Source organism: Dipodomys merriami, unplaced genomic scaffold (assembly GCF_024711535.1).
Source record: "Dipodomys merriami isolate MVZ:Mamm:240054 unplaced genomic scaffold, mDipMer1.0.p SCAF_21, whole genome shotgun sequence".
NCBI lineage: Eukaryota > Metazoa > Chordata > Mammalia > Rodentia > Heteromyidae > Dipodomys > Dipodomys merriami.
This window is the reverse complement of record NW_027203493.1, coordinates 10,307,809-10,334,178: the sequence shown is the minus strand read 5'-3', so window position 1 is coordinate 10,334,178 and position 26,370 is coordinate 10,307,809. Positions and strand designations below refer to the sequence as shown.

The following is a 26,370-nucleotide window of genomic DNA, read 5'->3' as shown; positions in this document are numbered from 1 at the left end:
AAGTGGTGCTGTGGCTCAAGTGGTAGAGCACACACCTTGAGCTGAAGAGCTGAGGGACAGCACCCAGAGTTCAGGCCCCATGACAGAAAGAAAGAAAGATTAACTTTCTTTTTACATGAACCGTTTGCAGCATTTGAAGTATCCTAACACCTCCGTTATCTTATGCAATTAAACGAAATGGCTCAAATATTATGAGCTAGTAACTGATAAGAAGTAAAATGGATGATGGAGCTTGATTCCCTGGGAATTGAAATCATCCGATTTCTACCCTCAGTGGGTGTGCTCATCACGCACATATGCGGGAACTCCTTGAAGGAAGCGGACTTTGGGGGTCTCATATAGTTTGCACGTTCAATCGCTCCTCCTGTTCATTATCCTAGGAGATCACTTCGATGGCAAATGGGAGATCTTTTCCAAAGCCAGAACAGCCGTGATCTTGGCCTCCGTCCCCTCTCCCCGCTCCGCCCCTTACAAATCCAACCAGACCCAGCGCGAATAGAACCTTTTTGTTGCCGCTTTGTGTACCTCCAGCCGACAGGGGGTGATAGAGGCTGCGGCGGAGCCCGCGGCCTGGGCCGCCGGCCGCTCTCGACGCGCCCTTCTTGACGTAGACGTTGGGGGCGGGGCCTCGCCGTGCGCGGTGACTGGTGGCGGCACTGGCGGCAGCTGGAGGCGTAATAGTGTGGGCGGCGGGGACGGAGAAGTTCGGAGGCGGCGGCGGCTCCCGCGGATCCTCCGGCGCGACGATTTGGACGGCAGGAGCGAGCCCCGGGCTTGTCGCTCACCATGCCGACGGTGGAGGAGCTGTACCGCAACTACGGCATCCTCGCCGATGCCACGGAACAAGTGGGCCAGGTGAGTGTCCCCCCCCCCTCGGTCCCGCGGCCTGTAGGGCCCGGCGCGCTCCCCGGGCGGGGCGCGGGCTCCCCGCCGACCCGGGTCGCGCCGTCGGCGCGGACGCTCCTCTCCCCTCCCTCTCCCCCCCCCCCCCCGGGCTCCACCGACGAGGGCGCGGGCTCCCCGGGCCTCTCCCCACGCCACCCCGACTTGCGTGCCTTCTCTCCCCGGCGTGGATCCTGAGCTGAAATAACCCCTTCCCCACTCAGGTCGGCTCGCTTCGCCCTGCAGCGCTCTCTGAAGACTTGTTTTTCTTTTTCCCACCACGCCAGGCCCTTGAAGATGAGGTTCAAAGTTGGTTTTGGTTTTGTTTTTTGTTTTTTTTCTCCTTCCCTTAAGAAGTTATTTAACCCAAAACAAAACAAAAACAACGAAATGTCTTGTTGGAGGCAGAAGTGGCGATTAATGTAAGATTTGTTGGGAGACAGAAGATGAAAGCGGGGAGAAAGAAACCAGCAGGGAGCTACTTTTCGTCCAGACTTGAGTTTAATAATAAGCTCAAATAAATCTAATAAACTTTAATTTTCATTTATCCGGCATCTATGTGGAGCGTCTCTTGCGACCCGGGCTCTGTGTGTCGGGGACGCTGGGGCCTGGAAGATGAGGATAGAAAAGGCTCCTGTTCTCCCGGGATGTAGCGGTGCCGGGGTGGCGAAAACAGAACAGCGACACACCAGTAAATAAAATTTTTAAAAAGATAGGATTGGTTTTGTTCATGGAAAACAACAACAATTACAACCTTTGGGAAGAAAGGAACCCAAGCCTTGGCCCCAAGTGAAATGGTTTGGGAAAGATCATTGTTTTTGGTTTTTTCTTTAGTTTAAAGGTACTGGAGCACATTGAACTTGAGTTGATACTTGGTCAGATGAATGTGTTTTGGGGAAAAGGAACCAAGTTTTATCATGGAGGCAGTATTAATCTATTTACAAATTACACCCCATGTCTTTCAATGCTTAGACAGTTTCATGATCTTTCTTCCTCCTACATATCACATAGAATGTAGAAAGTAAGCAAAACGGTGGTGAGATGTTAGACCCCTTCCAGCCCCTCCCCACCCCCCACTCCCGCCCTATTTTTTTTTTTTTTTTTTACCAGATGTACTTAGGTCAAGTTGGAGCATCCCACGTTTAGAGAAAAAATAATAGTACATTAGGGTCTTTTTGTAGCTTAACCTAGAATTATAAATATACCACCTTCAAATGGTCTTCCTTCCCAGCTTGTTTCCATTTCTGTAGAGAATTTTACTGTTGCCAGAAATGTGTTTAGAATGTTAGCCTGGTTATAAAGGAGGAATTTTCTGCCCAGTAAAACAAAATGGGGAAAATGGGGGTCAATTGGAGTTTGAATTTGTTGTTGCTCCTAGAAAAACTAGTAATGAAGATGCTCTGGAACCTAGTATGTCTTGTTTGTGGTTGAGTTAGAGGAAGAGTGTAGCAGATTGTTCTACCCAAAGTTGATTTTTTTTTTTTTACACCTTGACAAGAGGAGATGAGGTAAAGCTAGACTAGAATCTTCTAGAAAGGAAAACAAACTATATATAATACTCTCTCAGCCCCTACCCCCTTCCCCCATTTTTAGAGTAGGAAAATAATTAACAACTACTTAAGAGTATCTAGGGGCAAATAGAAGACAATGTGGAAGTTATATACGGGTTGGTTATCCCTTATCTGAAATTCCTGGGACCAGAAATGTTCAGATTTTTTGGTCTAGGTATTTGCATAGATACAGGTTGGACATACAAAAATACAAGTCAGGCTCCTGGTGACTCACATCTGTAATCCTAGATACTCAAGAAGCTGAGATCTGAGGACCTTGTTTCAAAGCCAGCCCAGGCAGGCAAGTTGGAGAGACTATCTCCAATTAACCACTCCTCTCCCCATACCCCCCCCAAAAAAAGCATCAAATGTGGAGCTGTGGCTCCCAGTGGTAAGAGTACTAGCCTTGAGCAAAAAAGCTCAGAGACAGTGCCCACGCCCTGAGTTCAAGCCCCTAGTCAGGCACACAAAAAAAAATCCAAAGTGCTCCAAAATGTTACTCAGATTTCCCTCTTAAGTCATCTTTAATTTTAAAAGCCAGATTGAATTGAGTGCTCTCCCCTATGAGGTCATCAAAAATGCCAATTTAGGAAGAGTTCTTAAGAGACAAGTTTATGAATAAAAAGGAAAAGAGACTTTGGGGGGGGGGGAAGGTCCGGTTGTAGGGCCTGAACTCTGGGCCTGGGTGCTGTCCCTCAGCTCTTCAGCTCAAGGCTAGCGCTCTACCACTTGAGCCACAGTGCCACTTCCGGCTTTTGAAATTTTGCTTATGTGGTGCTGAGGAATCCAACCCAGGGCCTCACGCATACAAGGCAAGCGCTCTACCACTGAGCCACCTTCCCAGCCCTGAGACCTGGTTTTCCAAACCATAAGGAAGACCCCCTCCCCTAGTCTCATTTAGTAAGTACAATTTTCTGACCACGTTGCAGGTCAGACTTTGCTGGGCAGTAGAGTGGAGCATGATTCCCTGTAGGTGGTGGTTGATCAATTCCTTTATGACACTGTTCACTACTGTAGGAGAATTATAGACACACAAAGGTTTCTGGATCTGGCAAACAATAATACCTACTAATTATCTGTTGTGGAATATTTCTAATTCCCTTTTAGAGAAAATACTTAAAACTGCTTACCAAAACAGATGGTGGATTTTAGGCTATTCCTTTTGACTTCTTTGACAAAGACAAAACTCCCTTAGTAAAGAGGGTATCATTCAACATTTTAAGGAGAAGGGAAATCTGTACAATTTTTGATCTAGCAAAGCCTGATTTTCATTTTATCTTTTAAAATTTGCCAACCAAGTTTACTAGAAGATGCCTATTTGGATACTTCTGAGGCTAAATTTGAGTTTGGCAGTCTTAGATGAGTACCCCAGTTGTTCAGGTTGCTGCTACTGCAAACCACCAGCTGCCCACTGTTGTCAACTGTCCTTTCTGAGCAGTGCCCTCAGAACATGAAAGGGAAAACACAGGTCACCTGAGGTTTCATTAGCTAATTTCCCTCAAGCAGATCCCCAACTAAAATACATCACTGTACTTGAGGAGAAAGAAAGTAGTATTAAACATTACTTGGTATATATTACTCTGGTGTGCCTATTCTGTTACTTAAGTCACTGTGATGACAGAAAATAGCACTTCTATTTTGTTTTCCATTTAAAACTGCAAGTAAGAACTACTGTTGCCTGGTGCTGGTGGCTCATGACTGTAATTCTAGCCATTGAAGAGGCTGAGATCTGAGGATTGCAGTTCAAAGTCACCCCAGTCAGAAAAGACTCCATGAGACTCTTGTCTCCAATTAGCCACTCAAAAAATGGAAGTGGAGCTTCGGCTTAAAGTGGTAAAGTGCTAGCCTTGAGCAAAAGAGCTCAGGGATAGCACCCAGGCCCTGAACAGCCCCACAACCACTAACAGCAACAAAAAAAAAACATTGTACTTCAGTGAAATCTTGTTTTAAAAAAGTCTTTTCCCTATGCTGTAAGCAAAAGATAAATCATAGAGCAGACAAGAAAGAATTATTTATTTTGCATTACATAAAGGGTATTAGTAATAGTTGCTAAATTATTTGGTGAAACTGGTGGCCTACCAGTGGTAGAAACTCTTGAATTCAGGTTTGAAACTATTGAAATATGTTTCATTTTCCAGCCTCTTGTTGTGTTTGCCATACTACATTCAGTTTAGATGCCTGTGCCCTCAGCACTTGTGTTTAGGACTTAAATTTTACCTTTGAAGGTCCTAGATCTGACAAGGGGTTTTGTTTTGTTTTGCTCTTAAATAATTAGTTCACATCATGAATATGAAAGACTCCAATTAAAGAAGGTTAGTATCAGATAAATATCATGACTTTTGAACAAGAACAACTGTGTTTAGGTCTTAAATCTGCTATATAACTTGTTCTGTGGCCCTAGGCAAATCATTTCTCACACACACACACACACAGAAAAGTAAAGGTAGTAGCACTTATTGTCAGATATGTAGATATTGCATCACTTGGTCCCTTGCAGACTTTCAATAAATGTTCCTAATAACTCCTTTATTTCATTTTTCTCCAATTTTGTTTTAAGGAGAATTTTTCCACTTAACTTTAAATAATGTAAGGTGTTTGTGATGTCTTTAAGTTGGAAGGAAATTTAGATTTGTGATAGTCTGCAGAAAGTAAGGATGCCAAAACTGTTCTAGACCAACTTTATAAAGTCTGCCTAGAACCTCTGAGACAAACCACAGGAATGCAAAGTGGTAGAAAAATCAGCTTTTTTTTTTTAACCTTTTCACTGAAAATACAGAATTCACTTTGAGTAATAATTCCTGAAGACTGATGTATGTACCATTTTTTGAGGGAACTAACCTTATTTCTGGAAAGTTCCATTAGGAGTTACTATTCTGTTTAGCATTAAGATTCAGTATTGTCCATGAAAATATGAACAACAAAATGTAGTAAGTTTTAGTCACTCTATAAATTCCCTTCTTTGTTAATGTGTGGTCTTGTTCTATAGCTCAGGCTGGCTGCAACCCCAAACCCTCTGCTGCCTCTGCCTCTTAGGGCTTAGAATGAGAACACATTTGGTATCAAGATTATAGTTTCTAAGGGGTTTTTAATTTTATTCATTTGCTTATTTTTTACGGGTGTGGCAGTACTAGTGTTGAAACTGAGTTTTGAGCTCAGACTAGCTTTTTTCACTCAAACGTCAGACCTGAGATCTTTAGTTCCTTAGCTGGGACTATAGGCAGAAGCCATCAACACTCAGTTTCCAAGGGGCATTTATTAAAAGTTTTGTTCTTGGGCTGGGAAGGTGGCTCAGTGGTAGAGCGCATGCCTTGCATGCTCAAGGCCCTGGGTTCGATTCCTTAGCACCACGTAAGCAAAAAAAGAAAAAAGCTGGAAGTGGCGCTCTGGCTCAAGTGGTAGAGTGCTAGCCTTGAGCTGAAGAGCTGAGGGACAGCGCCCAGGCCCAGAGTTCAGGCCCCACGACCGGACCCAAAAAAAAAAAAAGAAAAAAGTTCTTCCGGGTGCCCGTGGCTTAACACCTGTAATCCTAACTTCTTAGGAAGCTGAGATCTGAGGATCCAGATTGGAGTGCAGCTGCTGGGCAGCAAAAAAAAAAAATCTGAGAGACTCTTATCTCCAGTTAATCACAAAAAAGGTGGGAAGTGGAGCTGTGACTCAAATGATGGCTAACCTTGAGCAAAAACAGTTCAGGGACTCTGCTTACGCCCTAAATTCAAGCCCCCCAGGACCAGCTCACTCACAGGTTTTGTTCATACATTTACAGAAGATACATGTGTGTTATTCTATATTATTGTCATCAGTTCAACTAAGTAGTTTAATGAAAGGACTAATTTAGAGGCAACGACAAGAGTTGGGAAATTTTGAATATCAGAGAATACGATTTTTTTTTAAGGAAACGAATGGAGGGAAGAACTGGGAGAGAGTGAAGGAAGGGGTAACATTGTCCGAAGAAAAAAAATTGTACTCATTACCTGACTTAGGAAGCAGTTACCCCTCTGTATATCACCTTTATTAACAACAATTTAAAGCAGAAATAAGGTGAACATAGCTTTGAATGCTTTATTGTAATACATGGCTTTAGAATCTGTTATTCCAGTCAACTGGATCTATAGAAAAAAATTATCGTTTTTCATATTCTGATATGTGGAGCAAATTCATCTGTACTTCCTAACCCTTCTTGAATTTAATAATTTCAGAAATCTGTTCCTCCACCTCCTTCAGGGAGCTTATTGGGAACAGGTACCGTTTTTTATGGGGTAGGGTTTAAGACAGAATCTCGTAATGTAGCCTATTCTACCACAACCTCCCTAGTGCTAAGTTCACAGGCATGTGACACTAGGCTCAGTTTATGATTGAAGCACATTTTATGATTAAATAAATGCAACCATTTTTTGACAATTCTACAGTATTCATTACTATTTTTAAGCATGGTGCAGTTACAAGTTAAATTATCTCTACAATGAAGTAATATTGTCGCCTTAACAATTTGTGTTTTTTGCTTGTTTCATTCTTTAGCATAAAGATGCCTATCAAGTGATACTGGATGGTGTGAAAGGTGGTACCAAGGAAAAACGATTAGCGGCTCAATTTATTCCAAAATTCTTTAAGCATTTTCCAGAATTGGCTGATTCTGCTATAAATGCACAGCTAGACCTCTGTGAGGATGAAGATGTGTCAGTAAGTTTACATTTGACACTTCTAGCAAGTTTTCAAGTTTTTCTGTGAATGGGTAATATAACTAAAGTAATAGTCATGTATGTGCACACTAAACCCTGTCAGTGCAGAGTAATGAAATCACAACTCAGGCTGGCATGCATCACACTAAGGCTTAAATCTCCTTTTGAGAACACCTCCTTTTATTTGTGGAAAATGCCTGGAATTGCAAAACGCTTTTTTTGGTTATTCGTTATCTACTTTTTAAGCTGGGCTGTGGCTGACTATGTGAAACTGGACTGTTAGTATAGTTTTAATACCAGGTACATTTTGCATGGCAGAAAAATAATTAGTCCTGTATTAATTGTAAGACTATTGGAATAAAAAGAGATCATTTCTCCCTGACATACAATTTCCCATTAATATCTCTGTCTTCTGACAGAATTTTCTAGGATTTTTCAACTGTTGGCTCCTCGCTTTTCAAGTAAAGTCAGTGAGAATCAGAATTTTTTATACAGAATTTGCTAGATAAAAGCCAGGTGTCTCACGTCTATACTGGTACCTACATTGAAGGCTGAGACCTGAGGTTCAAAATCAGCCTGGGGGGGGCGGGGGGCCTGTGAGACGCTGTCTTTGTCAGCAAAAAAAAAAGAAAGAAAAAGGATAGAAGCAAGGCACAACTGGTAGTATTTCAGTCAAACAGGCCAAGAAAGTACAAGACCCTGAGTTCAAATCCCAGAACCAGTTATAAAAATTTAAAAAATAATTTGGTGGTTATAAAGACTGTAAAAACTACTAGACTAAGGTCAGTATTTGAAATTAATTATAATCATGAGTGTTAAGTGCTCAATACTGAAACATTTAAAACAGATCAGTTCTAGGTCTGACATTGCCAAAGAAGCCATTTTAGAGGAATAAGGCCCAGGAGCCATTGTTTCTATATAATTAGTATACTATTAAATTGGAGCAAATTGAGCCAGGCAGAGTAGCACATGTCTATAGTCCCAGCTATTTAGGAAGCTAAAGCAAGAGGATTGCTTGAGCCCACAAATTCATAATAAGAGCCAGTCTGTCTCAAAAAAAAAAAAAAAAAAAAAAGCAAATTACCTTTTAAACTGCCAAGAATCTTTATGTTTTATGTTTTTTTTTTTTTTTTGGTCGGTCATGGGGGCTTGAACTCTGGGCTTGGTGGCTGTCCCTGCGCTCTTCAGCGCAAGGCAAGCGCTCTACCACTTGAGCCACAGTGCCACTTCCAGTTTTCTAGTAGTTTATTGGAGATAAGAGTCTAATGGACTTTCCTGCCCAGGTTGGCTTTGAACTGAGATCCTCAGATCTCAGCCTCCTGAGTAGCTAGGATTACAGATGTGAGCCACTGGTACTCGGCTCTTTTTATGTTTTTTGTAACTTATATACTAGTTATAGTTTCTAGTTTTCTGTAAAAATATAGTGTGTTTTTAATAACAGTACAATTGAGTTAATTTCTTTGTTAAATCATTTCCAGATTCGACGCCAAGCAATTAAAGAGTTGCCTCAGTTTGCCACTGGAGATAATCTTCCCCGAGTAGCAGATATACTCACCCAGTTATTGCAGACAGGTAAGGGAATCTACTATTATCTTTTTATCTATATATAACTTATCTGAAAATAGTAGCTCTGATTCTGGTTTACTTTTGCATAGGAGATGGGGTGCTGAGTGTATTACTGATAGGTTAAACTTCTTTATTTAGTAGTTTGAAGTTTTATGACCTCTGATTCTGTAATTCTGATGTCATTTTAATTCCCTTTATAAAAGCATGTTTGGATTCTCTTGGAAATTCTAATGCATCTTCCCAATTTTCTATCGTGAGGTCATTGTACATCTTCATAGAAAAATTTTTTTGGCATGCCAGATTAGACTCTGTACTCTAATAAGTAAAATGTGTCTTTTGATACTTACGAGAATTGCTTATGTATCAGTTTCTTGTTATGCAACCTATGAAAAGTAGTTGAATCTTAATTTTGATATAAGGCAGATAATATTTTGCATTTACTTTATATTCACTGTGCTACTTTTTCTTTATCCAGATGACTCTGCAGAATTTAACTTAGTGAACAACGCCTTGTTAAGTATATTTAAAATGGATGCAAAAGGTAAGGACAGTTCTTACTCTGAATTGTGACTTATGTCTTAGAAATGTGAGAGATTGACTTTCCTCATTAAGAAAAAACTAAGTCAGGCACCATGCCTGTAATTCTAGCTACTCAGGAAGCTAAGATCCAAGTCTGGAAAGTCTATGAATCTCTTATCGCTAGTAGTGCCGTGGCTCAGGTGGTAGAAAAGAAAAAAAAAAAAAAACTTTCTGGGGTTTACCTAAATATTTATGTTATAAAAATTATAAATATTCTGAAAGAACTCTTAAGATGTCTCTATCTTTTCAATAGAAATAGAAATAGTTACACATTTTTCCTTAGAAACCTGCTGGAAAGACTTCTATTGCCACCTAAAGGAAATTCTCCTGAATAGATTTTATTACTAATGATAAAAGTGGAAAGATGGGTTCAAACCAAGTTTGAACAAAACGTGTGATCACTCTTTATTCGGAGATGTAGAAATTTTAAAACTACTTTTAGACTCTTACCTGTAATAACAGTTACTCAGGAGTATTGCAGTTTGAAGCCAGCCCCAAGCTAGTAGACTCCATTTTAACAAGCCAGGCATGGTAGTACATGTCCATAATCCCAGCTATATGGGAAGTATAAGTAGGAAGATTATGATCTGGGCAAGTGAGACCCAGCCTGAAAAAGAACATGAAAAGGGCTATACACATAGTTCAAGTGGTGGGCATTTGTCCTACTAGCACAAGGTCTTGAGTTCAAACCCTAGTACCACCAAAGAAAGATATTTCAGCCAACAATATTAATGGCATTCAGTATGTACATTAACTTATTTGATTAAAAATAAATAGTATTGCGCTGGGAAGGTGGCTCAGTGGTAGAGGGCTTGCCTTGCATGCATGAGGCCTGGGGTTCAAGTCCTCAGCACCACATAAGCATAGCAGAAAAAGCTGGAAGTGGCACTATGTCTCAAGTGGTAGAATACTAGCCTTGAGCTCAAGAGCTGAGGGACAGCATCCAGGCCGAGTTCAGGCCCCAAGACTAACAACAACAACAACAAACTACAAATTTACCTTGTTTCCACCATACAACGGAATTGTTACAGACAACTGTTTTGTTTTACAGGAACTTTAGGTGGCTTGTTTAGCCAAATACTTCAAGGAGAGGACATTGTTAGAGAACGCGCAATTAAATTCCTTTCTACAAAACTTAAGACTTTACCAGATGAAGTCCTAACAAAGGAAGTAGAGGAGCTTATACTTACAGAATCCAAAAAGGTACATTTCAATTATTATTAAATAGAAATTTCTCTACAACAGCGGAACATCTTTGAGATTGGCAGTATTTATCGGTGTTTTACGTGGCTGTGTTTAAAATGATAGGTCCTCAAGAGCTACTGTATAATTCAGGTCTTATAGTTAGCCTTTGGTCACTTAGAATGCCAAATCAGTGTATTGAGACATGTAATCACATTGAGGTCCTTTCCAGTGCATCAAATTTATGTATCCTGGTAGTTCAAAGCCAGCCTGGGAAGTCCATTAGACTCTTACCCAGTACACTATCAGAAAAACTAGAAGTAGAGCTGTGGCTCAAGTGGTAGGGCACTATCCTTGAGCAAAAGAAGCTCAAGGATAGGACCCGCACCCTGAGTTCAAGCCCCAGACCCAAAAAAAAAAAAATCCTTTAAGACTACACAAATAACCTGTTTGAGAAAACTGCCTGATTTCTAGTATTCTCTTTTATTTTTCCTAGTCTCCTGGATCATTTCAAAATGGAAATTTATTATAATCTATTTTTTCATCACTGAAGTGGGGGTCTAAAATCATGTTGTTTTTTTGTACTCCCTGCACCCAACAGTTACAAATGCTGTTTTACAAGCTGTGCACTATTTTTTCTCCCCAATTTTAAAATGCCAGAGTTTGAGAATACATTAATTCATTATAATGTTCAATGTTTTCTCTAAAGTAATACCAACTGACAAGATTTCTTCACTGAGAGATGAGTTTTTCTCTTGCTAGGATTATTGGAATAATAATCTCATGGCTGCCAGTCCCTTTGCTAAGGGAGCACAATGGCTTAACCCTGCTACAAAAGACTTAAAAGTAAGACTAGCATCCTGTCTCCTATTTTGTGTACAATTTCCTTATTACTGTGAATGAAACTACTTTAAATACAGGAAACCAAATAGTTGGCTACATAATTTGCCTATTATTTTTATCACTCTAAAGAGCCTCTAGGTAATATATTTTAATCATTCTGTGAAAATTTTAATGCTATAGGTAACTGTGTATCTGTGCTTTGTACATTAAAAAAAAATTTTTAAGAACTAGTTTTTGCCTCCTTGGAGAATGCATGGTTTATCTGAAGGTAGAAGTTTTCTTTTCATATTTCAGAAGCATTACTATCAAACTAACACTTAAATTTGTCTTTCACATTCAAACAGTAAAAATACTGTTATTTTGAATTGCGTCTCCAGGTCCTAGAAGATGTGACTGGTGAAGAATTTGTTCTGTTCATGAAGATACTGTCTGGGTTAAAAAGTTTACAGACAGTGAGTGGAAGACAGCAACTGGTAGAGCTGGTGGCTGAGCAGGCTGACCTGGAACAGACTTTCAATCCCTCTGATCCAGACTGTGTGGACCGGCTCTTACAGTGCACCCGTCAGGCCGTACCTCTCTTTTCTGTAAGCTCTTTGGTTTATTTACAGAGCTGGTATTTTGATGACTCCCTTTTAACTATGTCTTTCTGTAGATTCACTGGAACATTCTCTTCAAACCTTTCAGTTGAAGTATTGGTACAGATGGGGCCAATAGATGGAGACCAGGTGGAGGGTTTGAAAGACCTCAGAGTGGCAACAAGTTTCTTGAAATCTTGAATAGAGGCTTTTTAGAAGTCATGGGAACTTTGTATTTTGTCTCTGGCTTTCTGCTTCCCTTGACCATGAGTCTTGTGGGATGTGCATACCTTAGCTTGAAAAAGATAAACTCTTTGAGAAATGTGGAATATGAGAATCCAACAATCCAGCAAGTGTCCTCTAAATTTGATTTGAGAATCAAAGAAGAGTTCAGAGGTGTGGAGATGTTTCAGTACTCTCTGCAACCTTCCAACAAAGTCTCCAGGCTATTTCTGGGGTTCCCTGGCATAATTATTTGTAGGGGCACCACTTGATATGCTATATTTAGCACTTTAATATTTCAGGAAATACTTTTTCTTATTTTGGGGTTTGTTTTTTTTGGTCGGTCATGGGGCTTGAACCCTGGGCCTAAGTGCTGTCCCTCAGCTCTTCAGCTCAAAGCTAGCACTCTCCCACTTCAGCCACAGGACCACTTCTGGCTTTCTGGTGGTTTATTGGAGATAAAACTTGGGCTGGCTTTGAACCGTGATCCTTAGATCTCAGACTCCTGAGTAGCTAGGATTACAGGTGTGAGCCACCAGTGTCCAGCAAGGGTTTTTGTTTTTTGAGAGTATTCAGTCAGTGATTTTTGGATTTTTATTCTTACTTATTTTATTTTTTACAGAAAAATGTCCATTCCACAAGATTTGTGACATACTTCTGTGAGCAGGTGCTCCCTAACCTCAGTACCTTGACTACCCCAGTAGAGGGGCTCGATATACAGTTAGAGGTAAGAGAAAATCCCTTTCAGCATTGAAAAGCGTTCATTCATGCATGTGAACCAAAATGTAAACCACTAACTTAGCTCTGATTTCTAAGGGGGTAATTTAAATGTTTGGTAATGTCCAGCCAGCAATCTCCTAGGCCAGGATTAATTACAGAGAGTAATTCGTGGATTCAGTTCCAGTTTGCTACAGCAGGAAAACACTACTTTATAGATTTATCATTCATCAGTCTGTACATTGAAACTGGTATTCTCCATAACTTAACAGGACCAGATTTACAAAATATCCTTTATTCTTGATCATTCAGTAGAATTGATGATTCTCCTTTTTTTCACATCATCCATACATTACATTTATATTAATATCTCTCTACTACATTTAATCTGATTTATCTTCATACCCCCAGAATCCAATACAGAGCCTGATGTTGAAAAACACATAGTAACTATTGGAATATAGAAATCCAAGTACCATTTCTTTCTAAGCTCTGTAGGTTAGAGTCTTAGTATATACTAATATATATGCCCTGGGCTCAGCTCATCTGACTGGGACTAGCTAAAGCAGGGATGAGCATTCAGAATATTGGCCACTATCTGTTTTAAATTGATTTCTCAAGATTAAGTTTAATAGCAAATGAAAGCCTACCTATGGTAGTAAATGCTAGTAATTCAGGCCCTTGAGAGATCTTTTCCTGTGTCTCTTTGTAGTACAAGTTCAATTACTAAATGCATTGAATTGTAATTAGTATTATGGTTTTTTAAGATGTAGCAAAAGTAACTTTTCCTTGCTTCTAACAGATTCATTAGAAACTGAGATCTGGGTTTCATAATCTGCCCTGGCTCTCTCACATATGCTGTTATTTTTACTAAATCATGTATTTATGGATTGCATCTCTTAAGTTTCTTTCTAGCTCGAATTTTACGATCATGTACAGACCTAATTAAAAATAAGCCAAGTCTTAAATAAAACATCATTCAAAAGTAGTAATATTAAATTGTGCGTTTTAGGTATTAAAATTGTTGGCAGAGATGAGTTCATTTTGTGGTGACATGGAGAAGTTAGAAACAAATTTAAGAAAACTATTTGACAAGTTATTGGTAAGAATACTTTTTTCTTTCCTTATGTTATAACCAGTATATAGTCCTAACATCTAGTTTACTATCGATTTCTAGATATCAGATAACCAGCTTTTGAACTTTAGATTACATAATAATTCTAGCACATCTATTTTAGTATTGTAATTTCTTCGGTTGATTTTTTTTTCAAGAGTACACTGGACTTATAAAGTAGATCTTTCTCATATTCCCGTATCAGAATAATTTTGTATCTGCAAAAGAAATTAGCATTAACTCTTCTTGATTGTTTTAAATATAATCTCAGAACTGAAGTTGCCATTGCAAAAAGTCATTTTTTCCAGTCCAGCAGCTAGGTAGCTGCCTAAGGCCAAGGAGCTTTAACAACCAGGAAACAGTGTCTGTCATTCAAGTAGTAATTGTGGATAAAATAGGCCATCTGACAAAAACCAGGATCAGCATCACTGAGTGACTTTCTCGTTAATGTAAGCAATTGTATAACACAGCAATAAGCTGTAGGCCCTTCAGCATGAATTAAGTCATCTGAGTCCACTGCTTATCCAGACTTGCATACTTATTGGGGGTGTTATGGAATGTATATTAAATGCCTGTGCACACCCTGTCACTATACAGGTATTCAGTACTTGAAACAGTCTAGTCAAAGGATGTTTTGAGTCATTAAGAACATCAACTTTGCTGGATGCCAGTGGCTCACATCTATAATCTAATCTAAACTACTCAGGAGACTGAGATCTGAGTATCACAGTTCAAAGCCAGCCTGGGCAGGCTGGAGACTCTTGTCTCCAATTGACCACTAGAAAACTAGAAGTGGTATTGTGTCTCAAAGTGGTAGAGCACTAGCCTTGAGCAAACAAGCTCAGAGACAGTTCCCAGGCCCTGCGTTCAAGCCCCATGACTGATAAAATATAAATAAATAAAAGAACATTAACTTTTGGTTTCACATAAAGTCCTGATTATGGACTTCCTTCTCCTTTGTGTCTGATGTAGCTACTTTCACATTAATTATTAGCAGGAACTATAGCAGTATAATGAGTGGTGACATAGTAGAGCATTCATACAGTAGATAAAAGAGATCTTTACCTAAGTTTTCCTGTTTATGGTAGTTTTTAATGTGCCTTCTCTTTAAAGCATACTTTACAATTACTTGAGTTTCTGTCTGTAGAGGAGAGCAGATTAAAAACATTTCTGTTCTTCTGTTTCTTAGGAGTACATGCCTCTCCCTCCAGAAGAAGCAGAAAATGGGGAGAATGCTGGTAATGAAGAACCCAAGCTACAATTCAGTTACGTGGAATGTTTGTTGTACAGTTTTCACCAGTTGGGCCGAAAGCTTCCTGATTTCTTAACTGCCAAACTGAATGCAGAAAAGCTCAAAGACTTCAAAATCAGGTAATAAATGCTTGAAATGGTTCAGTGTTTGGTGAAGGTTGAAGCTATGTGGGTTTTGTTGTTCAACAAGTGCATTCTCCCTCATCTACGTTAAACTTTATACAGTGGAGTAGAATAGAGGGTTCAGAAGATAGACGTGCATAAGTATGTTATAGGTGTGACATAGAACTCTTATGAGGGAAATAAACTTCCAAGAAGAATGGACTCTGACTCTTCTCACTTCCTTTATGAACACAGCCTGTCTCCCCATCCTGTTCCCCTGTTCCTAGCCCCTGTTCCTACTTTCCTCATCTGTTCAGTTTAAATAATAATGGAGAAGCAAGAATTCAGTGAGACTGAGTGTCTTGCACATAAGTATTGATACCTGTTGCCGTTATTATCAGTAGTAATAAGATGATCAGTGCTAAAGAAATCAGTATTGATAGTTTTCATAAAGACACTGTATTGAATTATTCCTTCAACAAATTCACATCATCTATTTTGAAGCACAAGCCACAGTGTTACCTGTCACTTCCCTAGGAGTACTTTAATCTTTGATGAAATATTAAAGGTATAGTAACATACACCTTTAGTCTTGGACACTTGGGGAGGATAGCCAAGAGGATCGCTTCATCTCAGGAGTTTAAGTACAGTCTAGCAAACACAGCAAGACTATCAACAATTTAAAAATATTTGATGAAATACTTGAGTAGAAACAGGAAATTTAAGAAGTTACTCTAATTTATTGGTCATGTAGCCAGCCATTTATGTACTAAGGATCATTTTGCTATAGAAGATTGTTTGAACTTAAAACAAAATTGGAATGATAAATTGCTAATTAAGCACTTTTTTATTTAGGCTGCAGTACTTTGCACGGGGCCTTCAGGTTTATATCAGACAGCTTCGCTTAGCTCTCCAGGGAAAAACAGGCGAGGCCTTAAAAACAGAAGAGGTAAGACTGTTGGCTCACAGCTCATGAACTGCCAACTCCATATCAGATTATGTAGGCTTATGTTGGGATTTTGTGTTTTGTGTTTTGGGATTTTCATTCTTACTTAATGTTTTATCAGTCTACATCCCAGTTCTGAAGGGATACTTTGAATTTTCATTATGTCTTAACGGCAGCTTCATTTGATTTCTTTTAAAATAAGTCTGTGTGCATCTATCATTTATACATTTTTAAGTAAATTATTGATAACATGAACTTCCAGCCTGTTGAAGAAACAGATGATTTACTTTCTTTGCTCTATCTAGACTTGTGTAGACAAGAAACAAGAGTAAGCATCATCTATAAACCTGACAAGCAATTCTCATATTCTGATTATTTCTAATTATTTTCCCTTTGCAGAACAAAATCAAAGTTGTTGCATTGAAAATAACAAACAACATCAATGTTTTAATCAAGGTAAGTCTTTTCTTTCTTAACCTCAACTATTTAGAAAGTGAGTATAAGGTTTTTCATGGTTTCCTGGTCTGTAATGGTAGGCTTTATGATGAGATGCCATTTCTTTCTTAACCTCAACTATTTAGAAAGTGAGTATAAGGTTTTTCATGGTTTCCTGGTCTGTAATGGTAGGCTTTATGATGAGATGCCATTTCATTCTTTTTTTTTTTTTTGTCGGTCGTGGGGCTTGAACTCTGGGCCTGGGCCCTGTCCTTCAGCTCTTCAGCTCAAGGCGAGCGCTCTACCACTTGAGCTACAGAGCCACTTCCGGTTTTCTGGTGGTTTATTTGAGATAGGAGTCTCACGGTCTCTCCTGCCCGGGCTGGCTTTGAACCGCGATCCTCAGATCTCAGCCTCCTGAGTAGCTAGGATTACAGGCGTGAGCCACCAGCGCCCGGCGTGCCATTTCATTCTTAATATTGAACCCTTTTGAAGCTTTATACTTTCGGCAACATTTCAGCAGCTATAATAAAGTCATATTTTATTTAAAAGATTTGTAGAAGATAAGAGAAGCATCTAACTCTTCCCTGACCCAAAGATAGATTTAGACTCAGATATTTTAGTGGCTTAACTTCTAGTGGTCCTAATGCTGTTAGGTCTTTTGGACTAGACTGTCAAACTCTGCACTGCTTATTCTTTTGGGGCCTAATCTCTGGGCCTGGGCGCTGTCCCTCAGCTCTTCAGCTCAAGGCTAGCGCTCTACCACTGGAGCCACAGCGCCACTTCCGGCTTTTTTCTTTTTGCTTATGTGGTGCTGAGGAATCGAACCCAGGGCCTCATGCATGCAAGGCAAGCGCTTTACCACTGAGCCACCTTCCCAGCCCCTGCACTGCTTACTCTTAACAACATGCACATGCTGTGTAACACATGAAATTTTTTTTCTTTTTTTGTAACTTTTCAATGAAATACATTAGTAGCTTTTTGTACTGTAGGCTAGAATATACCAAATGACTGAGCCCTCCAGTTCTTCCGTTCCTTTCCAAGTGTTTGCCAAGTGTTTACTGTCATGTTACTAACACCTAGAGCACAAAGCTTGACAATTAGAGGGTAGGGGAGGAGTGTGGCTTGTACCAAATCACTAGCAAAAAGTTCAGCCCTGAGGTTCAGGCCTAGTACTTTTTTTTTGTTGGTCATGGAGCTTGAACTCTGAGCCTGGGCGCTATCCCTAAGCTCTTCAGCTCAAGGCTAGCGGGCACTCTGCCACTTGAGCCACAGTGCCACTTTAGCTTTTTCTGTTTATTTGATGCTGAGGAATTGAACCCATGGCCTCATGCATGCAAAGCAAGCACTCTACCACTGAGCTACCTTCCTAGCCCCTAAAAACTGTTTTGTTTTGTTTTTTAAACACTAATAAGGACTACTGTGTCTTAAAGCTAATAGAAACCTTGTGAAATAATTGCTCTTCTTTCAAAAGAGACAGGGAAGTATTTCAGAGAACATAACAGTAGTAGAGCACTTGCCTACTATGTGTGAGGCCCTGGATCAATCCATAAAAAAACAAAAGGAAGCAAAAGAAACAGCAAGAATAATTGAAGCTTGAAGCTTCCTCGTTTAAAACTAATGAGCATCCTTTCCTCTTTTCTTCCCCTCTCCCCATGCTGCTATGAAACCCAGAGCCTCCCACAAAATAGTCTTCAAGATGTGTCTTCCTGCTTCCTACCTTTCCACACTCTCTGGGACTGACAAATACATTAGGAATCTTATTTTGTTTTTGTTTTTTTTTCTCTGCAGGATCTCTTCCACATTCCTCCTTCATATAAGAGCACAGTAACATTATCTTGGAAACCTGTACAGAAAGTTGAGATTGGGTAAGAAATGAATTTAAAAAGGATTTGAACATTATCAAAATTTAAATTTACTGTATGTGAGGGTACATTGTTAAATGATTCAAGAAAATGTTGAAAGCGTGGCTTAAAATATAAAATCTAATTCTAGTATTTGTCAAACTAATGGGATGTCTCAGGCTTCTTTGTATTTCTGTAGCATAAATTAGATTTCTCTTGACAGTTTTCTTTGGTTTGGTTTGGTTTTGGGTGTTGGGGTAGGGGGTAGGGAGTGTGCCAGTCTTGGGGCTTGAACTTTGGATCTGGGCTCGGTTGCTGATCTACCAATTGAGTCACAGCTCCACTTCTGGCTTATTTTTTCCTGGTTAATTGGAGTCCAGAGTCTGAGTCTCACAGTTTCAAATGACTTTTCTGAATTAGCTTGAAAACTAGATTCTTCTTTTGGGAAATTGAACATATTCTACCAGGAGGTTTAACACCATAAGGTTATAACTGCTCTCACAATATTTTGAAGTTCAGAGTCTGAGTCACTTAATTCCAGTTAACTCTATTCAGGCTGGCTTTGAACTGCAATCCTCATCTCAGCCTCCTGAGTAGCTAGGATTGCAGGTATAAGCCATCGATACCCAGCTTTTTCTGACAGTTTTATAAAATGAGTCATTTACATGTAAATCTCAAGTTTCAGGTTATTTTAAAGCCTTGTAAGTGCCTTCTGACAATGTTATAGTCTGGTTAATTTGACATGGAACAGTATTGTCTTTTTTTTTTAATGTACTATCTTCTTCAGAATGTCTTTTTACAACTATTATGCAGGTTATCTTGTTGATAGCTCCTGGAACAATAGAATATTAATTGTTGGGTTATTCCTACTGTTACAGGCAAAAGAGAGCCAGTGAAGATACAACTTCAAGTTCACCACCCAAGAAATCTTCAGCTGGACCAAAAAGGGATGCCAGACAGATTTATAATCCTCCCAGTGGAAAATATAGCAGCAATTTGGGCAACTTTAATTATGGTGAGCGTTTCCGTTTGGGTACAAGCAATACGAGAGAAGAGTAGTTAAAGAATAGGTTGTAATTGATTCTAATTATTAGTTACAGATAGTGTCATTGTTCTACCAAATGACTTTTCTGAATTAGCTTGGAACCTAGATTCTTTTGAGAAATTGAATATATTCTACCAGGGTATTTAACATCTTCAGATTATAAGTGCTTTCATAATAATTTGAGGATTTTTCTTCTTATCTAACCTTTCTCAGTACCCAGTTTTATTATTTTACTAACTAATAAGTAATAATGGCACAAGAAACAAACAAAAGTTACAAAATTAACTTTCAGGATATTTCCAAGTTGCCAAGATAGTAAATCAAACAAGAGCAAAACTCAGCTTTTATTGCTGCTAACAAGTTTGCTACAATGAGGAAGTTTTAAAGTTCAGTGAAGGGATTTATCTCATAAGTTCAGTTTCTTCATTGAAAAGACTTCTTTGAGGAATATTTCTCTAAGACTATAAAAATAACTGACCAAAAGCTGGAATGGTAGTTCATGCCCGTAGTCCTAGTACTGAGAAGGCTGAGGCCACTTTGGACTACAAAATGAGTCTGTCTCTAAAAATAAAAGTGACTGACAAGTGGACACAAGTGACTTGACCTTCCAGTAAACTATCAGTAAGTCATAAATGATGTGCATGTGCGCGCGCATACACACACAGTACACACATATCTTTTTGCTAGCATTTTGGAAGAGCAAGCAATAATAAAAGCTAATACACATTTGTATCCTACAGTTATGTGAATCTAAGTGCTTTAAATAATGTGATCAAAAGAAATAACCTAGCTTGGCACTGGTGGCTCCCACCTGTAATCCTAGCTACTCAGGAGACTGAGATATGAGGATCGTTGTTCAAAGTCAGCCAGGGCAGGAAAGTCTGTGAGACGCTTATCTCCAGTTAACCACCAGAAAACTGCAAGTTGTGCTGTGGCTCAAGTGGTAGAACCTTGAGCTGAAGAGCTGAGGGGCAGCACCCAGGCCCAGAATTCAGGCCCCATGACCGACCAAAAAAAAAGAAAAAGAAATAACCTCTTATGCATATGAAAGGTACATCTTTCACTGATACCATTATTTTGGAATTGAATATTTTCAGTTCTATGTTAAGTATACACATTTTAAAGTTTCACTAATTCCTTGGTAATGATATGGTACCAAAATAAAGAACTAAGAAATATAATTACCATAATAATGTCACTTTGAAATATGTGTTAAAGGATATATTTAATTGACTGTACTGTGAGTGTATTTGGAAACTTGTCCTATACCTGGTCATCTATGCTTCAGTATAAACCTGTGCTCCATCCCATTTTACAGTCAGAATGAATTTGTAGAAGATGTAGCCAGTGCTAGTGGCTCATGCCTATAATCCTAGCACCTCAGGAGGCTAAGATCTGAGGATTGAGGTTCAAAGCCAGCCTGGGCAGGAAAATCCATGAGATTCTCTCCAATTAACTACCAGAAAACCAGAAATTGAACTGTGGCTCAAAGTGGTAGAGTGCTCAGGATTAGCGCCCAGGCCCTGAGTTCAAACGTCACAACAATCAAATAAAAGCATATACCCATTTCACATTTATAAAATTTGTTATTAAAGCTAAAGCTGTCTTTTTTTTGGGGGGGTGGGGTCCAGTCATGGGGCCTGAACTCGGCCTGGGCACTGTCCCTCAGCGCTTCAGCTCAAGGCTAGCGCTCTACCACTTGAGCCACAGCACCACTTCCGGCTTTTTTCTTTTTGCTTATGTGGTGCTGAGGAATCAAACCCAGGGTCTCATGCATGCAAGGCAAGTGCTCTACCACTGAGTCACCTTCCCAGCCCAGCTGTATTTCTTTTGTACCATGAAATCCCAAGCAAGTCCTAAACCCTTGTTCGCTTTTTCGTAGAGCAGAGAGGAGCCTTCAGGGGAAGTAGAGGTGGCCGAGGTTGGGGAACACGAGGAAATCGCAGTCGAGGAAGACTCTATTGAATAAGACATCACGTTCTTCAGCATTGTCATGGCTTAATATACTTAAATTCTACTACTCATTGGATTGCCGGGGATGTCCCTTAAAAAAGACTGCTGCCTTCAGCTAAAAACTTAAATGTTCTTTATACCTTTGTATGTATGCTCTACTTTTGTAACAGACCATGGTTATGTCCAAGGTAAAAACCACAATAATATTTTTGGATGCTTTGTCTGCAGTCTTGACTTGTTTTTGCAGTATCTTCATTATTCAGATTTCATATTGTGAATCTTTTAAACATCTGATAATTTGTTGTTGAAAGCTGTTTGAGTCTAAAGTATAACGTATTCAGTCTAGTTCTGTTATCTGGTAAAAGATAATCAGTTAAAGGGTTACTAACTTTCCTCTCCCCTTTTAGTTTTCTGCCCAGTATATGGAGAAGAGTAATGGTCAATCTTAACATTTTATCTTCATTTGTCTTTAATAAAGCTGCTAGGCAGTGCTGCAGCACCCACCCAATGTCATGAAAATACCAGCTTCCTTAAAATGCAGGGGTAATACTACATCTTTAGGAGGAAGCAATGTGCTCCGCACTGCTTACTCTTCTCCATTGGTCGGGGGATATACCTTTGGAATATGTGATCTTATATTTGAATAGAAATGCGTATGTATAATATGCATACACACATAAGCATGTGTGTGTGTGTATGTGCATGCTGTGAAACTTGAGTACACAACAAATCAATATTTGAAATTCCAGGAATGGTAATTATACTTTTAAGGCTGAATCCATTATTGAATGGAAAAACCTAGGTTTTTACTCCCAGTAGAGAAAAACTTTGAGTCAGTTGCACTTACATGATAATTGTTATTTAAAACTAAAACAAAGGTTGTATTTCCAGAGATAAACTTGGGAGATCTTTGTTGATGAAGTACAGCCAGATCTGATGTACATATAGGTTTCTACAGGAAGAGATAGTATAATTTAGGATTTGGAGACTTAAAACCAGGGCTACCCAGGAAAAGTGACTTGATAACATAGTACCTATAAGTAAGGGATGCTCTCTACGTTTGCTTTTGCCACTTTCAAGAGTTTAACTTCTCAGGTTATTAATCAATTATTGTATAAGTTAGCCATTAGAAACTAGGTTAAAACAACAGATGGGAGGTTTGTGGAGTGTCTAATGTCATGGGCATTTTTAGTAGCATAGACCCTTTTACTCTGCATTTGAATGTTCCTTATTTTTTTGTTCTATAGTTAATCTTCCCTTCCCACGTTTGCTATTCAAATCAAATGCCCAGTGACATTTCTAGTAGTTTCATGTATTTTATAAGGAATAGTTTGTGATTCCAACACAGGTGTCTTTGTTACCATTATTTCTACACTGGGAAAAAAGCAAAAACCCCTTTGTTAGAATTACTGCACGTTTATAGGGCAGACATTTCTAAAAGCTAAAGTGATACAAGTGAGCACAAGAAGTTAGTCAGCTTAACTATGGAATGGTGGCAATAATCCTTAAACATTCCAAAAGACTGAGCTGAACCTAAACTCACTTGTTATCTGAACAGACATAGGAACATGGAATTATCACTTGAAAACTGTGACCTGCTAGTCTGGACCTCAGATAGATGGGCCGATGGCCTAAAGCCATTTCAAGAATAGAAACTACAGCTATGTATATTTGAACATTAAGGGTGATTTTTTTTCCTTTACTTTTTTTTTTTTTCAAAAAAGCGTATTTGTAAACTCAGACTCACAGGAGTGGCTTGATATTCTCAAGTCTGATTTTGAGTTGACATTTCTTCCCTTACTACTTTGTAGTTTGCCTTCCCTTTCCTAAGGCAATAGTGCACAACTTGGGGTTTTTTGCTTCCGTTCTTTGAAAATGTCATGCCATGGATGTTCTTTCTTTTGCAAGACACCTGTTTATCAACTTGTTTAAATGTAAATGTTCCCGTATGCTTTTTAAATAAATTTCCTTTTGTAATTTTTGTTTTGTGTCTGGTGTTATAACTTTCTAATTTTTGGATATTTATTAACATTGATTGCTTCTCCTGTGCCTAGCAGTGTGTTAGACCTTGAAAATAAAAGGACAGACAAAGCCCTTCAAGGAGGATAGTCTTTCTTGAAAAATCATCTCATCTAGATTTATTTTTTATGAATTTATAGTCTCAAAAAAAAAAAAAAAGAATTTGGTTCTTTTCATCAAAACATCACACTTGTAACCCCAGCACTTGAGAGTCTGAGATGGAAAGTAATGAGTTCCTAATACATTCCAAGACCCTGTTTTTAAAAAACAAAGAAATTGGGTTCTTAGCAAATCATGAAATGTTGTTCCCATCCTGAAGTAATAAGCAAAGCAAGTTGGAACTAAGAAGGTTGCCAGCCTTTTATACAGTCATTCCTATAAAAGCACTAAGACATGTTCAAGTTGGTGTGGACTACAGAGAGACAGTAAGACAGGCCAACCCAGGGAGTTTACATTTTACTATGTAGCTCTGATGCATTTAATATTAGAATAGTAAGGGCTATGAGGACAGCATTCCAATGTGTAATTAAAGCAAGTTCAGTAAGACTAGCCAGACAAAGCTGAATAACTTTTGAGTAAGAAAATGGGTTGTATCAAATCTCTTAGGTTCTTTCTCTCTAGAACTCCTAAATTCCCAGAACTGCTTATTATAGTATTGGAGAATATTTTCTCTGGGAATATTGTCCCTTCATTCTGCATAATCATTATGTCAGAATAGATTTCACTGTGAAGCCTTGCTTACAGCATGGCCATAGCACCTGTGTACTCCCTTAGCTTTCAGCTTTTTTTTTTTTTTCTCTCATGTTAGAAACTAGAAGAGGGCCTGGCATCAGGGGTTCATGCCTGTAATCCTAGCTACTCAGGAGGCTGAAACCTGAAGATTGTGGTTCAAAGCCAACCCCAGCAGGAAAGTCCGTGAAACTGATCTCTTAATTAACCACCAGGAAGCGAAGTGGATTTAACTACTATGGGAACTAAAATTTAATGAAATCTAATCTTCACGAAAATATTAACACTCCCTAAAAGCACAAACAAGATTCAGCAAAACTGGTCATCGGGCAGCTGATGATAGAAGCCATAGTTAGAATACATACAGTTCCATTATATTATTCCTCTGAGGAAGAACTAGTTGTATCTTATCAAGTGGTAAGAACAACAATGACCCAAACTCATGTCTTCATGAGTTTGAACTTAGTCACAAAAGTAGTATATTGCTTGAGTATAGACAAGAGAGAGAAAACTTAAGTGGCTGAAGGCAAGTATGAACAGTCAAAACACTGTTGACCAATGAGACTGTCCTCAAGTGTAGTAGCTGCAAGCATTTGGATAAAAGTGGCTGGACAATATGACAAGAAAATTGGAGGATGACTGTCCTGCCATCCTCAGAACAACCCTAGTGTCAGAGACGTCTCAACTGATTTGACACTTGGTCACAGCCACAGTAGTCCTCATGCTTCAGACTTAACTGTACAAATTTTATAGAGTCTTATCACAAAGTAACATTGTATTTACCAGTCAGTGTTACAGAATTCAAAGGAAGTAGACATGTTTATAGACAGGAATTTAAGTTGTAATTTCTGACAGACTTGAGAGGAAGCAAAAGGAAAGACTGGGAACAGGGTAAGTAAAAGCACTCCTAAGTGTTTTGATGTGATATTTAAAACAGTTCAGCAAAAGACTGAAGGAATAATGAATTGCAAGTCAGGATCTATGTCTAGTAGGCAGAAGTCTATGACTCCACTGATCTTGCTCCATAAAATCATATACACAAACAAATACCTACATATATATGTATATGCTACTATAAAATAATAAATACTATAAAACAATTTTTATTTGTAGACACGAGTAGACCTCTACACCTAAAAGTAAAATAAATGAAAACAAAGAGATGCCATCATTTGCCTCTTCAGAAGACTTTGCTATCCTCTTTATTCTGTTTAAGCTCAGCATTAAATATGCCCAAGTTCTTATAGCCTGAAACCAACTTCACCTGTATACATTTAACTGTTTGTTTTGCCTGAACCATGACCTTTGGACAAGTCTTTCTTCAGTTGGTTAATTGTCCTCTTCTCTATGCACCTGTATGCCCCTTCCTTCATACTATATTTTAATTATTAATGCTGATATCCCATCGTATTGCATACTGCTCAGTGGTCAGATTTCCATACCTAGATATTTTTCACCTATCAGGCAAAATAAGTTCATCACAGACTGTTGATAAAACGACACACACTTTAAAAACTCAGCATGAAATGGAATCACGTGCTTATGCACTCGTTTTTATTTTCTTGTCACATACTTACTGTAGGAATGTGGTCAGACAATACTCTCATTCAGCTTTTCCCCAAAAAACCAAAAGCATGACAAACCTAAATACAAAATGACACAGAAAGCTAGTAGTGAAATGACTAAAAATAACCCATCTGGCTAGAAAGACAGACTCTATAAACTAGTTGATTGTCCAAAGGTTCACTAGAAGGAAGTAGTTCTTTCAGACTTTCATATACAGTACCAAACACCTGAAGCTCTGGTTAAAAGCACTCTGACTCAGCAGGCTACTAGTGGAAGAAGGACAGAAGGCCAGACTCTGAACTTGTACAATAAGCTCCCACATGATGCCACGGCTTTCCCACAGGCAGAACTTATCTCTGGTGCCCTCTAGGAGAGCCATTGGATACATGCAGTTTTACTAAGCACCAAAAATCTGCCTGCCTTCAACTAAATACAAACCAAATTTCCAAGACTTGGGGAGGGGAGCGAGGGGGGCTGAGGGGAGGAGGGGAAGGTACGCAAGTAAAATAGCTGAATCGTGTGTGTACAGACTTCACCTTGAGCAGGCAATGTCTCATATACAATGGGATATGTT

At 39.0% G+C, this 26,370-nt stretch overlaps 1 protein-coding gene across 2 annotated transcripts; it reads left to right on the top strand.

The window, feature by feature from the left end:
* The first annotated feature begins 620 nt into the window (after nucleotides 1–620).
* Api5 (apoptosis inhibitor 5) lies at nucleotides 621–23,463 on the top strand. Of its 2 annotated transcripts, none has more exons than XM_070032547.1 (14): nucleotides 621–855; nucleotides 6,948–7,109; nucleotides 8,587–8,680; nucleotides 9,150–9,215; nucleotides 10,305–10,456; nucleotides 11,656–11,862; nucleotides 12,698–12,802; nucleotides 13,805–13,894; nucleotides 15,096–15,277; nucleotides 16,115–16,208; nucleotides 16,605–16,661; nucleotides 18,432–18,508; nucleotides 19,363–19,499; nucleotides 21,417–23,463. In XM_070032547.1, the coding sequence occupies exons 1-14, from the start codon at nucleotides 787–789 to the stop codon at nucleotides 21,437–21,439; spliced, it is 1,515 nt and encodes a 504-aa protein (XP_069888648.1). In that variant the 5' UTR covers nucleotides 621–786; the 3' UTR covers nucleotides 21,440–23,463. The 2 variants fall into 2 exon arrangements, with proteins under 2 accessions (XP_069888648.1, XP_069888647.1); XM_070032546.1 differs by having other exon boundaries at nucleotides 21,412–23,463.
* The last annotated feature ends 2,907 nt before the right edge of the window (nucleotides 23,464–26,370 follow it).

Excerpts from the sequence above, each read along its gene's own strand:
- Api5 (XM_070032546.1), top strand. The coding sequence starts at position 787 with ATGCCGACGGTGGAGGAGCTGTACCGCAACTACGGCATCCTCGCCGAT. Across the intron at positions 8,681-9,149 it reads CACCCAGTTATTGCAGACAG|ATGACTCTGCAGAATTTAAC; the intron begins GTAAGGGAATCT and ends TTCTTTATCCAG. Across the intron at positions 19,500-21,411 it reads TTTGGGCAACTTTAATTATG|AGCAGAGAGGAGCCTTCAGG; the intron begins GTGAGCGTTTCC and ends GCTTTTTCGTAG.